Source organism: Gymnodraco acuticeps, unplaced genomic scaffold (genome assembly GCF_902827175.1).
Source record: "Gymnodraco acuticeps unplaced genomic scaffold, fGymAcu1.1, whole genome shotgun sequence".
Classification (NCBI taxonomy): domain Eukaryota; kingdom Metazoa; phylum Chordata; class Actinopteri; order Perciformes; family Bathydraconidae; genus Gymnodraco; species Gymnodraco acuticeps.
In genome coordinates, this window is record NW_022990429.1 from 5,063 (window position 1) to 22,575 (window position 17,513).

A 17,513-nucleotide genomic window follows, 5' to 3' on the forward strand; every position below is an offset into this window, starting at 1 on the left:
TAGCTGTTTCCAGCTGTTTCCATTCTTTATGCTAAGCTAAGCGGACGAATTAACTAAACTTTTTTTTTACGTGGTCACAAACGTAATGTCAAAAGAAACAAGAAAAAGAAAACGTAATATAAATAAATAACATAATAATAAATATGCGAATACAAAAATATTAGACAATAATTAAATCCAATATTAAAAAATTAATTAAATCAATAATACATTGTGACGTTGCTATGCTTCTTTTCCAACAAACAATATGTCAAAAGACGCATGGACAACATTCAATAAAATAAAGTAATAATTAATAAATACATTAATAAATCAGAAAATACAAAAATAATACAAACAATTTATTTAAAAAAAAGCTATAAATAGAAATAAATAATCACAACTATGCATTTAATCATTTAAATACATATCAATAATTATGAAAATAAAATACTATTACTTGTATAACAGGGTCCTCACAAGTACAGCAGTAAGTGTAGGTGTGTAAGTGTGTGTAAGTGTAGGTGTGTAAGTGACTGTAAGTGTGTGTGTGTGTGTGTGTGTGTGTGTGTGTGTGTGAGTGTGTGTGTGTGTGTGTGTGTGTGTGTGTGAGTGAGTGTGTTACCTGTAGAAGTAAGAGCAACCTGTGGTTTGATCTCTGCTGAGGCTGGTTTTGGTTTCTGTGAGAACAAAAAGGAAATGCTTATTATTCTGCAGAGCGATTCCTCAGATGAATGTATTCTGTATTATTCTGTGTGAGTGATGATGAGTCTCTGACTCTCGGACGTTATCATCATTGCTAAACAGCTCTTGGATTGTTTGTAGTTTTTATTATAAACCCAAAGGACAATCTAGTGGCAGCATAAATCCATACATGTAATGCACACTTAGTACACTTAAAGACAGCCATTAAAGAGTCCTAACAATAACAACAAGGCTATACACACATGTCCCCCAAAAGTGTGTGTGTGTGTGTGTGTGTGTGTGTGTGTGTTACCATGTGGAGGTTCCTGGGAGCTCAAAAGAGGGGAGGAGCGAAGAGGGTCCACATTCACCGGCAAAACAGGACTGTAGAAATGACACACACACACACACACACACACACACACACACACACACACACACACACACACACACACACACACACACACACACACACACACACACACACACACACACACACACACACACACACACACACACACACACACACACACACAGTGTCAAGCAGAGCAGGTCAGAGGTCTATGGGCTCAGAACAGTCTCATAATACACACATGCACCCAGAAGGATTCACACTTGTGTTTTTCAATGTTCCGTTTCATATACATGTAAATAAAATCCAAATACAGAAAAAAGTTTTACAGATATATTTTTGATCCACACATATTTGTTTTCCGTTTAAATCCCCTGCACCTGCAAACACAAACAGCTTCCTGTGCACGGATCGCTGTGCATTCGTGTGTGGGGTTTTGAGACTCCCCTGACGGTCAGCCGATTCGTACTTGTAATTTGTTCTATCTATAGCCAATCAGATGTCTCCTCAACTCTAAGCCAATCACATGAGCGCGCCCCCACGAGGGTAGATTTCTTGCGTTCATGACGTAGCGCTTCATATACGCAGTCCGGAGCTGACAGGTCCATGGAGCCTGCCTGCGGGCGCTAATCTCAGGACACCTCCACTCTCAGTACAGCGCCACTTTCCGAAGAGGAAATGCACGCAAATACAAGCCTTTATATTATTAAGGTACAGCGCCACTTTCCGAACCATTGATGAATGCTTGTGCACAAAAACGGCAGGCAAAACCGTTTTAAATGTGTGTTTCCTGTATGGCGAATACAGCTGCTTTATTTATGTCTGTATGAAGTTGTTGTGAGTGTAGAGGGAGCAGCTACAGGCTAGCTTAGCCTACTCGATCAGTGCACTACGAAGCCAGTGCTAGACAGTGACCTGTTAACGGGGGGAGCCCCGCCGGTCATTATCGGCCGATATTCACTCTTAATAGTTTGATCGGTGCTCTCTATAAAGGCCGATCAGGAGAGCTGGATCTGATCGATATGGACATAAACGCGAGTGAAGTGTAACCGGACGCGAGAGAGAGATCAGATCAGCTGCTGAGTCTGATGGAGACACGCTGCTCTGCATGATCACCTGATGCTCCGCCCTCTGTTTAGCGAGCTGACCGGACTGCGCAAAATGCGTATATATGTCATGAACGCAAGAAATCATACCCTCGTGGGGGCGCGCTCATGTGATTGGCTTAGAATGAAGGAGAAATCTGATTGGCTATAGATAGAAAAAATTACAAGTATGAATCGGCTGGCGTCTCAAAAAACCCACACACGAATGCACAGCGATCCGTGCACAGAAAGCGGTGTGTGTTTGCAGGTGCAGGGGATTTAAACGGAAAACAAATATGTGAGGATCAAAAATACACATGTAAAACTTTTTTCTGTATTTGGATTTTATTTACATGTATATGAAACGGAACACATTTGTGTGTGCATTGAAAAACACAAGTGTGGATCCGGAAATACAAGTGTGAATCCTTCTGTGTGCATGTGTGTATTATGAGACTGTTCTGAGCCCATAGAGGTCACATGACATCACAGACAGGAAGTGGCGTTACCTGCTCCTGAAGGTCGGAGTCGTCCTCTCCAGCCGACCGTTGGATTTACTGACTCTCTCTGCAGATTGAAATTAAAGTTGATTTATTATGTTATTAATGTCGGTAAATACAGATTTACTAAAGTGTTTGTTATGAACATTGTAGTTTAGAAATATATAAATGATTGAGCCAGGGAAGGGGACACAATTCCCTCCAAATGTTCAGAGTTTTTAAGATTAAACTTGAGAAAGGGTTAGGGTTGCTAGAAAATATTTAATTTCTCTATATTTTTGTTTACCTATTTATTATTGATTATATCACCAACAATTCAAGTTTTCTTCTTGTTTATTCACTTCTTAAATCTGAGAGAATTTTCCATTTCCCCTGAATGTATGAGTTTATTTTAGGAAATTCTGAATTTTTAAGGTTAAAGGTGGGGTAGGTAATTTTGAGAAACCAGCTCGAGTGCGCTAGAATTTGAAAATACACAGCCGGAAGAAATCTTTCACTTCCTCACAGAGCCCCTCCTCCAACACACACAGGCAGGTAGGCCATCCAGTTACTTTAGCCGAGCCGGCTCAGATGATTGGTCGTGCTTTTTACAGTACTACGGCTTCCACTGATGACTTTTTTTAATGGCACTTCAGATTTTCATTGTTATCGGGATGTTAAGAGCATTCCATGGAATATAACAAAAAGTGTATCTCGAGCCGGTTTCTCAAACTTACCTACCCCACCTTTAAAGTTAAACAGGTAGTAATAAATATATATATACAAACTGATATCATCATAATAATAATACATCTAATTTATATATTGCTTTATATGGCAAAAATACGCAAAGACAATTTACAAAAAAATTCTCACTTAAGAAAAAAAAACGTCAATTTGTTTGTAAATGTACACAGTAAGTCAGAAGGTTAATTAAATACAGTAATTACATGTGAACGTGTTAGTAGGGAATAACTCTCCAGGTGCAACAGGATGGAGAATCACCTGTGTCCTGATTTACCTGAGAGCTGGTGCAGCAGTGTTGAGGCCAGATTCACCGACATGTCCTGCCACAGCGCCGCTCTGAGGCACTGGTCTGCCATCTTGGCTCCTGAGGAGAACTGGTCTTCCATCTTGGCTCCTGAGGAGAACTGGTCTTCCATTTTGGCTCCTGAGGAGAACTGGTCTTTAATCTTGGCTCTGAAGAAGAGCTGCTCCTCCTTCTTCACTCCGGAGAGAACGTGGTCCGCCATCTTGGCTCCGGGAAGAAGCCGGTTCTCCATTTTGGCTCCGAAGAGAAGCTGGTTCTCCGCCCTGTTGGCCCCTGAAGGAAACTGGTCCTCCATCTTGACTCCGGAGAGGAACGTGTTGGCGGGGAAAGGGCTCTGTGCAATTTTGGCTTTTAAGAGAAGCTGGTCCTCCATCTTGGCTCCGGATAGAAGCTGGTCCGCCATCTTGGCTCCATGATCCTCCAGTTTCACTTTGAACTGAAACTTGTTGGCATCGGAGACGACGCTTCCTGCCGCTTTAGAGCCAGAATGGCCGCCTCCAGTGTAAAAGTTGTCTTCTTTTTTAAGGCCATTGAGACACTGGTCCGCCATTTTGGCTCCAGGGTGCAGGTTCACCTGGTTGCCACGGAGACCCTGGTCTTCTGTTTTGATTTTGAAAATATGTGGAGTTGGCTTTTTCGGCGAAGGTGGGGTTATCTCTGCTGTGATTGGTCGATGGTGGACGAGGTCGACCTCCATCGGCTCTTCTTCTTCTTTGACCCGAACCATGTGGCTGCTCACTTCTTGCCGCTCTGTGATTGGTGGAAAATCAGTCAGTATTCTTCTTGCAAGTAATGATAGTTTTTATTATTGATACACACACACACACACACACACACACACACACACACACACACACACACACACACACACACACACACACACACACACACACACACTTACAGTCACTTACACACCTACACTTACACACACTTACACACCTACACTTACACACACTTATATTTACAGTATGTTGAACCGATATAACCCAGACCAATATAACCATAAACACAAAAGACAATAAAACAATTTAAAGCTAGACTACATTTACTGTGTGTGTGTGTCAATAATAACACACACACACACACACACACACACACACACACACACACACACACACACACACACACACACACAATCAACACACACACACACACACACACACCTGCCAGTTTTCTCAGCAGGTCTGAGGCCAGTGTGTCGGTGTTGGCGTTGCCTTCAGGTGTGTGTGAGAGCGTGGGAGGTTCGGGACTCGCCCCCGGTCCGTCCGGAGAGAGAGCGAGACCCGGTTCATCCGCCGGCCTCCCAGGATGCATCTGGGCCTTCTGGGTCGCCTCTGGAGAGAGAGAGATTTATTTTATTTAATTTATTTAATTTATTTAATTTAATTAATTTAATTTAATTAATTTAATTAATTTAATTAATTTAATTTATATGGCATGGTTTTAAGCTTTTTTTTGCTTTTCCACTCAGGGCTACTTTTTCACCTTTTTCCTGGCCCTCCAAAATCGAGGTTTTTACCGGGCCAACAATTGGGCTGAATATGCTAAACTAGTGACGTAAACACTCTCCACTGCTGAATGGTCAGAGAGAATCGCTGGCAAGGGGGCTACAACTACAACAACATGAACATATTTGACCGTGATTTAATTGTAATACACGTTTCAAAATGATGCCGAAGTAACAACATACTGATACCGGTTAGTAAAAACCATGAATTAATGCTTTGACAAGTCTGCAGACAGACGGCAGGCGAAAAACCCTTTTAAAATGCTTGTTTTCTGAATGGAGATCGGCTAAGCTAACGTTGTATATGCTCCGACCGTCCACACTCACAACAACGGCCTACAGACATAAATAAACCAGCGACTGTATTCTCCATGACACAGGCAGTCTGTGGTTTGTACTTGTTTAACTTCTGTCTAGTTTCTGAACAGATATGAAGAGCTGTGAGCTCGGAGTGCTAACAGCTAACGGCTGATGTAGGTTTTGTGGTTCTCATTGAAGATGACGTCACGGCTCCGCCTACACTGCGTTACTATAGTTACTACCTCAGTTCCTAAACTGTAGTGGAAACGCAGCATAAAGTGAGCTTGGCCTAATAAGGCCTAACTATACCGTGCTAAGCCGAGCGAGGCCCTGCAGTGGAAATGCGCCATTTTAAAATAAATTATTAATATTAAAACATTTAAATCACACTTACATGAAATAGAATACCCAAAGAATAATCTTAAAAATTAATAAATTAGAAATAAAAAGATCACATTTATAATCTACCTGTTTCTAGTTATTCTTTCACACACACATACAGGTATTGGGCCGAGGGCGACACCGTACTATCCGCCGTTTTACGCGAGGTGCAAGCAGGCCAAGGGTTTAGCCGTACACCGTCTAGGTGTTGCTAAGCTTCCTGTACTGAATATCATAGTCTATTGCCTTAATCAATATCTAGTCAACTCTAAAATACCACATATATGCAATGGCATGATAATATTATTGTGACAAGTGGGGTATTCACCTGGTGTTTGCAGAAGATAGACGTAGATGCTGCCAAAATCGACGCAGTCTGTAAGGACAATCCGACAACCCACACAGCTCTAGTTTACGCTGGTACCGACCTAGAGCACACCCCTCAAGTCCAGAGATGTAATCCGAAGACATGCAGCGATTTCTTCGGTCGTTAATTCAGAAAAAAAACCTAGTGCGCTCTGCCTTGCTACGTTAGCTAGCTGTTTATATTTGCACCTCCAGGATATTTGCACCTCCATGAAAATGGCGTATTTATATATATATATGGCGCGTGTTGCATTGTGGGTAGCTCGTGACGTCACTGTGTGTGAAAGAATCAAATAATTAATGGCCAAAATGATAATCCTAAATAAAAAATGTAAATTCTCACCTACCTTATCTCACCTTCACTTAGAACTAAATAACATAAATAATAAATAAATTCTTAAATAACAAAATAAAATAGATAAATATATTTTTTACCTTGTATTTATTTATATTTCTTATTATTATCACTTTTGTATAATATTTTTTTTTATTATGTACAATCATGTAGATATTTGTATTATTATAACTATTATTTTAAATTCACCAAAATAAGAAAACATTTAAAACATGAGAAAATGACACTTGCTTCACGGCGTTAATTACTAATCAATAATGGAAATTGGGCTTCCCTTTCTGTCAATGTACTTATTGATTAATCCTTAGCACTGTATAAGATGTGTGCATACTGTCTGTGTGTGTGTGTGTGTGTGTGTGTGTGTGTGCGTGTGTGTGTGTGTTACCTGACAGCCTGATGAGGAGGTCAGACGCCATCTTGGTGCTGACATCAGGGCTGAAGAGAGAGGTGGCTGCTGGGAAGGGACTCGAACCGGCAGCAGCATCTCCTCTAGTCGTGCGTGTATGTGTGTTTGTGTGTGTGGCTGCATCAGAGGGACGCTGCAACACACTCGACCCACGCTTCATTTTCCACGGTGTGTGTGTGTGTGTGTGTGTGTGTGTGTAGAGAAGAGTCAAGAGGAAGAGGAGGAAGAAGAAGGCAGTGTTGCTAAAATAAGACGAGTGTGTTTTTTAACATATGGGAGCATGAGGGGAGAAAATGGGGGAGGATCTCTGCCTCTCATTGACCTGGAGGAGAAGAGGAAGAGGAGGAGAGAGGAAGAGGAGGAGAAAGAGGAGGAGGAGGAGGAAGAGGAAGAAGAGGAAGAGGAGAGAGGAAGAGGAGAGAGAGGAAGTGGAGGAGAGAGGAAGAGGAAGAGGAGGAAGAGGAGGAGAGAGGACAGAGAGAGGAAAGAGGAGGAGGAAGAGGAAGAGGAGAGAGAGACACAGATATGAACAAAGTGAATCTGTGAATGAATACATTATTGGATGGATAAGAGACTCAATAATAAGGGTATAAATCATTTTATATCCGGTTATCGCCATGGCAACGGCCCCTGTGTGGTGCACCCGTCTCCTGCCCTGACCTTCGCTGCCCGACAACCAATCAGAATCATCGTCAGTTAGGATCATCAATAACCACCTGCCACCTGTTCAATTACTGACTAATACAAAGTTATATATATTTCAACAGTAATGGGCATCCGTCTAATAATAGATGATAATAGAGCAGCTTAAAAATAAATAAAATGATTTTGTATAATAATAAAAAATGTAAAATTGCTTCATACATATTATTCATCTTGGAAGAAAATAAATACATATTGGGAGTTAATAAAATAATTAGAAATAATATAGTTTTTAATCTAAATGCATAAAGATTGTGTACAAAAATATAAAATAATGTAATCAATCAAATTAGACATAATATTATTTAAATAAAAATGTGGTTAACAAAAATTAAATGGGGAGAGATAAATTATAAAAGTATATAAATATAACAAAATATTGAATTATTTAGCATATTAAATGAATTAAATAAAATACTTATTCTGCGTCTCATCCACACATTATATATCTTTTAGCATTTTTACATAAGGTCAATAAAATATTAAATACTAGATAAATAAAGGTATTTATTCTGAATTTTATTAGAATAAAAAATAAATTATAAAGGATTTGAATGGAAATGAGGTCAACATGTCATTTACAAAATAGATACAAAATAAAACAGGACAAAAAAAATTAAATTAGGAAATATAAAACTAAAATAGCCTCATCATATTAAAATAAAAATAATAATTAAAAAGAAAAGGAAACATTTACATAATCCAAACAATTAAGTAAAGCTATGAATTAAATAATTAAAATCATTAAGACGCCAGCCTTTTCATCACCTCGGTTCACTTCCACCCCCGTCTCCAGGCGACACGGTCCGCCACCGCATCCGCCCGAGGACCTCTATCTCCGGCTACAGTTGCTCCACAACCCCGGCCTCCCACCTCCCACCTCCGCTGGGTGTCAAAAAACCCCATGACTCCCCGACACAGAAACTCCTTTGTACCCGTGATATAATGCCATCTTTTACCGGTTATTTCCCCCGTTACCGGGAATGAGGGCAGGTGTCAAGAGTCGCCCCCCCCCCGCCTCTCCCTCCTCCCTGCAACATGGCTGCATGGTAACCCGACCTCACGAGACCTCAGAAGTCATCTTCCCGGGTCTAACCAGGGCTCGTTCTAAATGTTAACGTTGACCGATATGTTTCCAATATCTTCCTCCACGACTTACCGGTACCGGGAGGGCAGGTGGTGCATTCCGGGGGGGCAAAGACTATATTTAGCCCACAGTCGGTTTCTCTCATGCTGCATCCCGTCCTTTCTTCCTCACCTCCGGTCACATCATCCGCTCTTTTCTCCGGTTGGAACATAAAAAAACACCGGGCAGATGATCCGGTTCTTCCTCCCGAGCCCCGAGGAGACGGGTCGGTCACCGATCAGAGGGAGGTTCTCTCTCTAGTTGAGAAGGAGAAGAGAGAGCGTAGACGGAGCGAGAGCGTAGCAGAGAGCAGAGAGCAGAGAGAAGAGAGGGGCCTCTCCCTCTCTCTATCTCTCTCTTCCCTCTTTCTCCTTATTCTCGCCTCTCTCTCTCTCTCTCTCTCTCTCTCTCTCTCTCTCTCTCTCTCTCTCTCTCTCTCTCTCTCTCTCGCTGTGTGTGTGTGTCCACGCGCCGGATCATAGCACAAGGGCAGGACATGCGTGAACCCGCGTGCACGCGCACACATGCTCGCGCCCAATTCACCGCACACACTCTATGAGTGCAGCACGAGACATTCAGATGTTACAGTCAGGACAGAAACACACCGGAAGAGAGAGAAGGGGGGGGGGGGGGGGGGGGGGGGGGGAACAAATCCAGAACAAGTCTCAAGTCAAGACCGATAGTGTTGATTTTGGTACCAGGTCAAGACAGAGAAGTCCCAAGTCTGGGACCAAATTAAGGCTGAATAGTCCAATTTTAAGACTGACTTGCCCTGAGTCAGGTGACAAGTCAAGACCAACAAGTCCCAAGTATAAACTGACTAGTCCAAGTCTGGTACCAAGTTAAGACCGACTAATTCTGAGCCGTAACAAGTCAAGACGGATTAGTCCAGACTCTAGACTGACTAGTCCGGTCTAAAATTGAATAGTCCAAGTCTGGTACCAAGTTTAGACAGACAAGTCCCAAGTCAAGACCGACTAGTCCTGACTCTCATCCCAAGTCATTATGACTAGTCCCAAATCCGGTTAAATTGAAGACCAACAAGACAAGTTCTAAACTGAAGTCCCGAGTCTGTTACCAAGACGGACAAGTTTGAAGTCAAGAGTTACAAGTTCAGACCTGAGTAAAGACATTACAATACAAGTTGTAAATGAAGTAAACAATATAAGAATTAAAAGCAGATAATACATTTAAAGTATGTATAAGAAGTAATACTAACACCAGTACCTATAGAGTAAATACATATGTAGTAGAAATACATATATTTGTAGCAGTAACAGTGATATTAGAGAGGTATAGGGAGTAGTATTTGTAACAACAGGTCAGATATCGCAGTATTGTTGTGTATTTTCATGCAGTGTCATGTTTCAGCCTGCAGGGGGAGACAGAGACTGCTTTCTGCGTGAGACACTAATAAATAATTGGTGGTATGACAAGAAATTAGATCAGAAATATACATTTATTACATTCTTGGAAGTGTAAAATATGAAGAATCGCGTTTGATGCTAAAAAAGATACAAAAACGATGTGATTAAAATAAATGACTTCAGTTTTGTTTCATCGTTTCTTCTCCTCTTCATCACAGGCTCTGCAGAAGAGACACAGAATGTATTTTAAATATTCTGCAGATACTAAATATGATGCATTTTATATATATATTGTATTTCCTCACAGAGCCTTGTAGAAGCTCTTCTGGTTCATCATGTGCTCTCTGAAGATGTTGATGGCTTTAAACGCGTCCATGTGCTCCTGACGCCCCTCCATCAGCTTCCTGAGCCTGAAACACGGAGGCACTTTTAGAAACACTCACATATATTAGCTAAAGTAACAAGAACACACTTTAGTGGTAAACGTACTGTGAGGTACTTCTACTGCACTACAATTTGGAAAAAAACGATGGTAATTAAATCAACGGACGGTAAAAGCGTCTAACAAGTAAGTAGTAACATGTAATGTTAACACAAGGACGATTCACAAGAAAAACACTTCAAACAACATAGAAATATTTCACAAAAATGTGTTTGTGATGTTTTAGGATCATGAAAAGTTGCTAAATCTCATAATTCTTTGTGGACTCTCATGTTTTGACCTTCAGAGCCACCGTAGTGATTAAACGTAATGGTATGTACCTCAGTATCCAGGCGACCTCCTCCTGAGTGTCCTCTCTCCACTGCTGCCGGACGCGGCTCTCTTTAACCCCAACACCCATCATCTCCCCGGCCATCAGGACCCTCAACTGGACCCGGGCCGAAAGAGCCAGAAGGTAATACACCGGATCGTCCAGAACCAGGGGGGGGGGAGAGAGGCGGGGCCACTGAGGGGGGGAAGGACCATGGAGACTCTGTGGGGGGGTGGGGGGGAGTTTAATGTTCAAGTTCAGGTTCATATTAGTATTTAGTGACATGTCTCCACGCTTTAATGTTCAAAAAGCTCTATATTGTTCTCATGTGCTGCAGCACCTCTTTTCACCCTCTGTCTGAAACCAGAGCCCAGTCTGCTCTGATTGGTTAGCTGGCCGGCTCTGTTGTGATTGGTCAAGCACTTTGTCCTTTCCCCTTAGTCTATCACGTTCAATGTGTTGGAGCGCTAGTCAATAGGAGCTGAGTATTCCATAGTGATCTCACTATGTTCTGGAAGTAAGGTGTCCAATAGAGGTCCGTGTGTGTGTGTGTGTGTGTGTGTGTGTGTCTGTGTGTGTGTGTGTGTGTCTCACCTGGTTTCTGCTGCTGTAGTGTTTGAGTGTTTCCTGCAGCAGTGATCTGGTTTCATCTGCTTCCTGTAACCGACCAATCAGAGCCTGCAGGAAGATACAAGATAAAGCATTAACAAAGAAATACAGAAACCTAGACAGGACATAAAGTCACAGAAACATAAACAGAAGCCCTCCGGTGTTGACCTCTGACCTCCAGTGAGCTGCTGGCTCCGGTCAGGTAGAGCGCCTCCTGCTGGAGGAAGTGTGTATAGCAGCGCTGAGTCAGATTCCCATCCCGCAGCTCCTGGAAGAAGGAGGAGGATTGGAGGATTTCATCCGCCTGAAGCTCACTGAAGCCCCACACCACGTCCCAGAGACTCGACCCGGGGACCAGGCCTGAAGAGAACACATTAAGCAAAGGGACATTACCTAAAGGCAAGGCACGTTTATTCATACAGCAGCTTTCAACACGGGGCAGTTCAGAGGGCTTTACAGACAGCTAGACTTTAAGAGCATTTAGAAAAACATGGCATTTCAAATACATGAACAAAAGTCACAGTGCAGTAAAGCAAAAGTATTAGTTGCTCTTACCTGAAGACGACAACAGCGGGACAGAAGCCAGGAGCAGACACACACACACACACTTCATCATCTACCTGAAACACACACACACACACACACACACACACACACACACACACACACACACACACACACACACACACACACACACACACACACACACACACACACACACACACACACACACAATAAATAAATAAAAATACCAAGTTAAGTTAAAGTCACTAACGAGGGCAAATACACGGGGAAATCTTCACCGTAATTAAAGCTGTAAGATAAATGTAAAACAAATAAGGCGTGTGGCGCAGTGGACTAGTGCGTTGGAGTTGGTGTTGGGATCAGGGGGGTCACAGGTTCAAACCCTGCATGTCGTTGTGTCCCTGAGACACACTCGCTTTGGATAAAAGCGTCTAACAAGTAACATGTAATGTAATGATTTAAAAGTAGTGGAGGTTGGTAATAACCGAGTGTCTTTGAAAAGCCCTCGGTTACTCCCTTATTTGCCTCACATCTGAATTTATGTAAATACATTTATGCAAATAAAGAATACTTAGCCTAGTAATGCAAAGTGTATTATTATCTAAGTTTGCAAGCGAGCTGTGGTGTAGTGTGCTATCATTCACAAAAATCAATTGCGTGACTCTCACGGTCAATGCATGAGTGTTGGCAGCCCTGCCTCAGGAAAGGATTTGTAATATTTCCTCACAGCAGCTGCAGGTAGTTGTATGGATTAGGGGAACCAGAAGGACAGGTTGGACTAAGCGACGCCTTGATATGTTATTTATGTAACACTTTGTAAATACATTGGGGATTTCTTACAATATAGTTGAGTAAATAAATAAATAAAGAAACATAAAATAGTACTAACCAACAAGAAATATTAATAAAAATGACATTGATCTTGTTTACTTAACAAATCAAACATAGTTAGGACCCCGTGTTATCGCGCAGAGCCTCTAAATAACGTATAACTGCTGAGAAATATATTAAAAACGACTTAAAATTCCCTTTTACATAACTTTAAGTGTTAAAACCTATTATATATTGAATTGACTCTCTTTCTGATCACCTACCTGAGTTAATTCAGACGTCTACTTGTTGGAAACTGTCCCGCACCTGTAACCTATAAAGAGAGAGAAGACAACTGAGGAGAAAGTGGAAACAAAAATGTTTGACCTATAACAACACCAACCTTTCCGAATCCAAAAGAGGTAGGTTTGAGTGAGGCAAATGTACACGCCCAAATGGGTAGGGTTGGCAGCAGGCGGCAAACTCCGGTTTGTAGAATCTGTAGAAATCTATAGAAATCTCTAGATCATTCTGTAGAATACTATACATTTGTACTTTTCTATAAACTTCTATAATTAAAACTATAACAATCTAAAGAATTCTATAGGACAGAACCGACTCATGACATATCTGTAGAAATCTATAGAAATCTATAGCATTCAAAGAAAACATTTTTCTCTCTGGTGCAACCTATACTAAATTCTATAGAATGATATAAAACTCATCTTTAAATTGGAATAGAGAAAATCATAGTAATCTACATCATTTTGTGGAACTGAGCTGCTTTGCAAAAGCTGTACGGGTAGATCCCTTTGAAATCTTTACAAATGTATATTGGATTATGTGCCCAATTAAATTATGTAACCTATCTAAACAAGTTTCTATGATACAGTATTCTATAGAATTCTATTGAGAAAAACAGTGATCCACAACATTTTATGAAACGCATTTAATAATCTGTAGATTTTTTATATCATTCTACAGAACTAGAATTATACCAAATAAATACTATTCTATACAGCAGATATACCGGTACTTGGCTATTATACCAAATGCTGGATATCCATATATTTGCACAATTTTGAACGGACTTCATTGTTGCTTATATGCGGATACAAACAAACAAAACAGTAGAGTCACTATTAATGCATTTATTACAATGAAAGGTTCACCCTGTACAGTGTATAAGAGTTATTTACAGTGAGAAAGACGGGAAACTGGAACTCATCAGTCTAAATACAAAATACATCTATATCTAGTCTAGCTCAAACTTCGGGAGTTTGCACAAATACATCCTGTCACCTACATTCATCATCACCCCTTTGTTTGCAATCTTCGTGGCTGGTACTGCAGACAACCTCAGTGAGGTCTGTACCAGTACAGTATCACTGGCAGTGTCACACTTTACAAAGTTATCATATGCACGGAACTGTGGAGCTTCTGGGACTGTACAACATTTTGGTATTCCTGCAGTGCAAATCGCTCTGCAATAGTGAATTGTCTGATACGTGGTGTACCAAAGACGCTAACACTTGGCTGGATCTGGAGAATTTTCTGAGTATTTTTTGTTTTACTCAACATTCTACACAAGAAAGTTCCAGCTTCATCGGACATTTGTTCCATATATTCCTCTGCATACAGTGTCAGTTTTTGTCTGGCAAAGAAATATCGGAAGACTTGCATTTGCACTGCCTGAGTCCCGGAAAACAAATCCAAAAGCTTTCCACAGGCATCCTCAAAAACAAATGCCGAGTACGACCAAAGTGGACCCCAGTGCCGCACACTATTGGCCAGATGTGTCAGTGTGTGTATGTTGTAGGACATATGTTGTACTCCATACAATTCTTGTATCATGGTGACAAACTTCACCAGACACAGTTCCGCCATATTGATATCCTCTGGAGACACAAGAGGAGCCATGAGCACATTTATGGCATGCACAAGTAATAGCCAGTGAACGAAGTAGGCCCTTGGCAAGACGTCTTTCAGGACAACTGGCGAGTAACAGAGGAGAAACGATCTCCATTCTGACGCCTTCCAGAATTGGCGTTCATTCAATGAACGCGGAGTCCTTGTTATATCTGATGGCGGCTTCAACTTTGTGAGAGTGCTGTCGATATGCTCGAGCTGCTGTCGCTTCAAATGAAATGGCTGGTCGTTATTGGCCCCATCCAAACACAGCTCGGTAATCTGTCTGACCACCCCAAGGCAAACAGAATGCATATATTCTGGCACAAAGCCTTTGATGATGTCAAACTTGGGAAGCAACAGTAAAGGGCTTGCACCTTTTACTCCTCTCTCAGAGTCCCTGTTTGTTGTTCTAACAATGGTGGCATATTCAACTGTGCTATCATGTGTACGCAATTTTGGAATATCTCCTGTCTGTGGATAGACATGGACTGATCCCTTCCCTTTTCCACTCGTGTTCCCTCAACAACGATTAAAAGATTTCTTGCTCCCAAACCAATTGTATATTTCATTACAAAAAGCAGTTATACCATACTATGTTTAGGTACTAATGAATTATATCCTCAAAACAAACGCACACATAAATAACAAAGGAAAATACATAATTTAATAAATCCACAATATAACATTTTACAGATTAATTTAATAAACTTTTACAAAACATAGGTTGATGTTATATCGGGGGAAAAAGACATATTTAAACATTTCAATTATTCTCTGCATATTTAAGTAATGCTAGTTTATATAACAGATGAACAGATGTACAATATCCAGAAAGTAAGTGCAAAAAATATATATGATGTGTGCATTTCCAACATATCCTCTGAAAGAGTGTTAGTCGTTGAGTTGAGTAGTGAGCCATTCGTTTTTTTTTCGTGGTGCGATGTCTGCTGAGAAGTCCTTGTATGCGTCTCCCGCTCTAACGTAGACTGGAAGTTTACAAGCACACACTCAATGAACCGGAAATGGAATTACGTCATCCCGTGGATCATCCAATGAGCGCGTAGCTCTTATCCGGCAGAAGTGGATCGGGACTTACCCTAAATGCAGAGCCATATAATAGAAGAGTTACGACAACGGAAGTCTAAAAACGGTTATCGTCACGTGGTTCATGTAGAAGAGGATCGTTCCCCGGAAGTTCATGGCGGGCAATGTGAATGCATTGATAACAGGAGATAGAACTACGATTTTTGGTAATTATTAGTGAATAAAGGTTTTGATTTGCAATATTTATACAACAAATCGATATGTGTATGTATTTACATCAATATGTTTTAAAAAATAAAATAGAATTTGCTAATATTAAGTGATAATATTAGGATTAGTGTGAACAAGGAGTTTACATGTTAGGCTAACAGTGCCTTGGTTAAAGCGCCTGTTGCGGTTTATTTATAGCTTTGAATTCTTTAAAACCAATATTATCTTCTTAAACTTGTATGGTAGTCAGGAGCATCACTTTCTAATGTTTATTGATATATTTAGAGGGAGGGGATCTAAAGTAATGCTTTAAAATTCAGATTAGATTAATTTCTACCATTTTCTTAAATTCATGGTAGTTTCAGTAACCATGGTAATTGAGGACACAAGTTATCTAAATGACTAATGTCATCTTTATGGCTTTCAGAAAGGACAGGAGACTATCAAAGGACTAGCAGCAGCAGCATGATGATGATGATGTTACATGTGTTGCTTTAGGAACATCCATTGCAAATACATGGAATTCAATAAACATTGAATAGCATATCATACAGTTTGTCTGTGCCTTTTCCTCCTTGTTGTCCTGGTTTGCTGTGCTGCCTCCTAGTCTCCACCATGGTTTGCTGTGCTGCCTGATGCTCCAATCGCTGAGAAAGGAGTACGAATGTACAGCTTCCCCACTGACACAGAGCGGAGGAAGCAGGAGCAATTTCACGACCAACAGCAAAAAAATATGTGATTTATATACAAACACTGCATTTGCACTTTTTCACAAAACGAAAACCCCACTATTGGGAAAGCTTAATGTTTTGTTTAATACAAAAAACAGGGAAAGGCTTGAAAAACACTGAGAGTTGAGACTCAGGGTGCAGGGTGAGGGTCTCAGTGCAGGTATTCAGGCTCCATTGAATCCCCCTCTGGTTCTTGTGCTGAAAGAGGGATAAACAGACAGGAGAAAGGGTTATACACACCTATATAGCACACCTATTGGATGGGAAATTGCCTTGGGGAGATAAGGTGTGGTCTTTGTTCCCAACTGAAGTTATGGAACTTTATTATTTGTGAGTTTAATAAAGTATGACAAATGGCATCAGTAACATATGTGATATGAATTTCTATAAAGTTGTCTCACATTCTTGGTCATATTGTATATACAGTATGTAATGAGTATAACATGTCCAGTAAGTATAAAGTGTTTCCTAATACTGTGTATTCAACCACTATGGAATATGTATGTGGGCAGACAAAACTGAGTTGTTCTGTGTGTGAAGTAACCTCAAGTCACTCCGCAGGCACATTTTGATGCAGACCAGTTTGTCAAGACAAAAAAGGGCAAGACTAGGCTGAGAGCAGAGGCTATACCCACCATCTTCGTGCATCGCCCTGTGGTCAAAAAGAGAAGGGCCCCTGCACCACGATTCACCCCGGGACCTGTATCTACAAAGCCCATAGCTCATGATCACAGCGATAGTGTGAAAGGTGACACAGGTATAATAAGTATGAACTCTTAGT

The 17,513-nt window shown here is 40.9% G+C and overlaps 2 protein-coding genes across 2 annotated transcripts; both read right to left on the reverse strand.

Moving 5' to 3' along the window:
- Positions 1-604: 604 nt before the first annotated feature.
- LOC117551963 (zinc finger and BTB domain-containing protein 17-like) lies at positions 605-9,025 on the reverse strand (the record flags this gene model as incomplete). The annotated part of the gene is given in 7 exon segments (XM_034225058.1): positions 605-659; positions 977-1,047; positions 2,610-2,667; positions 3,601-4,380; positions 4,794-4,964; positions 6,925-7,267; positions 8,807-9,025. Coding segments are annotated over 6 exon segments (1,316 nt in total), but the record flags the coding sequence as incomplete, so codon positions are not given.
- A 1,218-nt stretch (positions 9,026-10,243) lies between these two features.
- On the reverse strand, positions 10,244-13,233 carry LOC117551962. The gene is made up of 7 exons (XM_034225057.1): positions 13,121-13,233; positions 12,057-12,121; positions 11,677-11,861; positions 11,487-11,570; positions 10,903-11,114; positions 10,446-10,550; positions 10,244-10,361 (listed from the first exon to the last, which is right to left on the reverse strand). The coding sequence occupies exons 2-7, from the start codon at positions 12,115-12,117 to the stop codon at positions 10,331-10,333; spliced, it is 678 nt and encodes a 225-aa protein (XP_034080948.1). The 5' UTR covers positions 12,118-12,121; positions 13,121-13,233; the 3' UTR covers positions 10,244-10,330.
- Between the last annotated feature and the right edge of the window lie 4,280 nt (positions 13,234-17,513).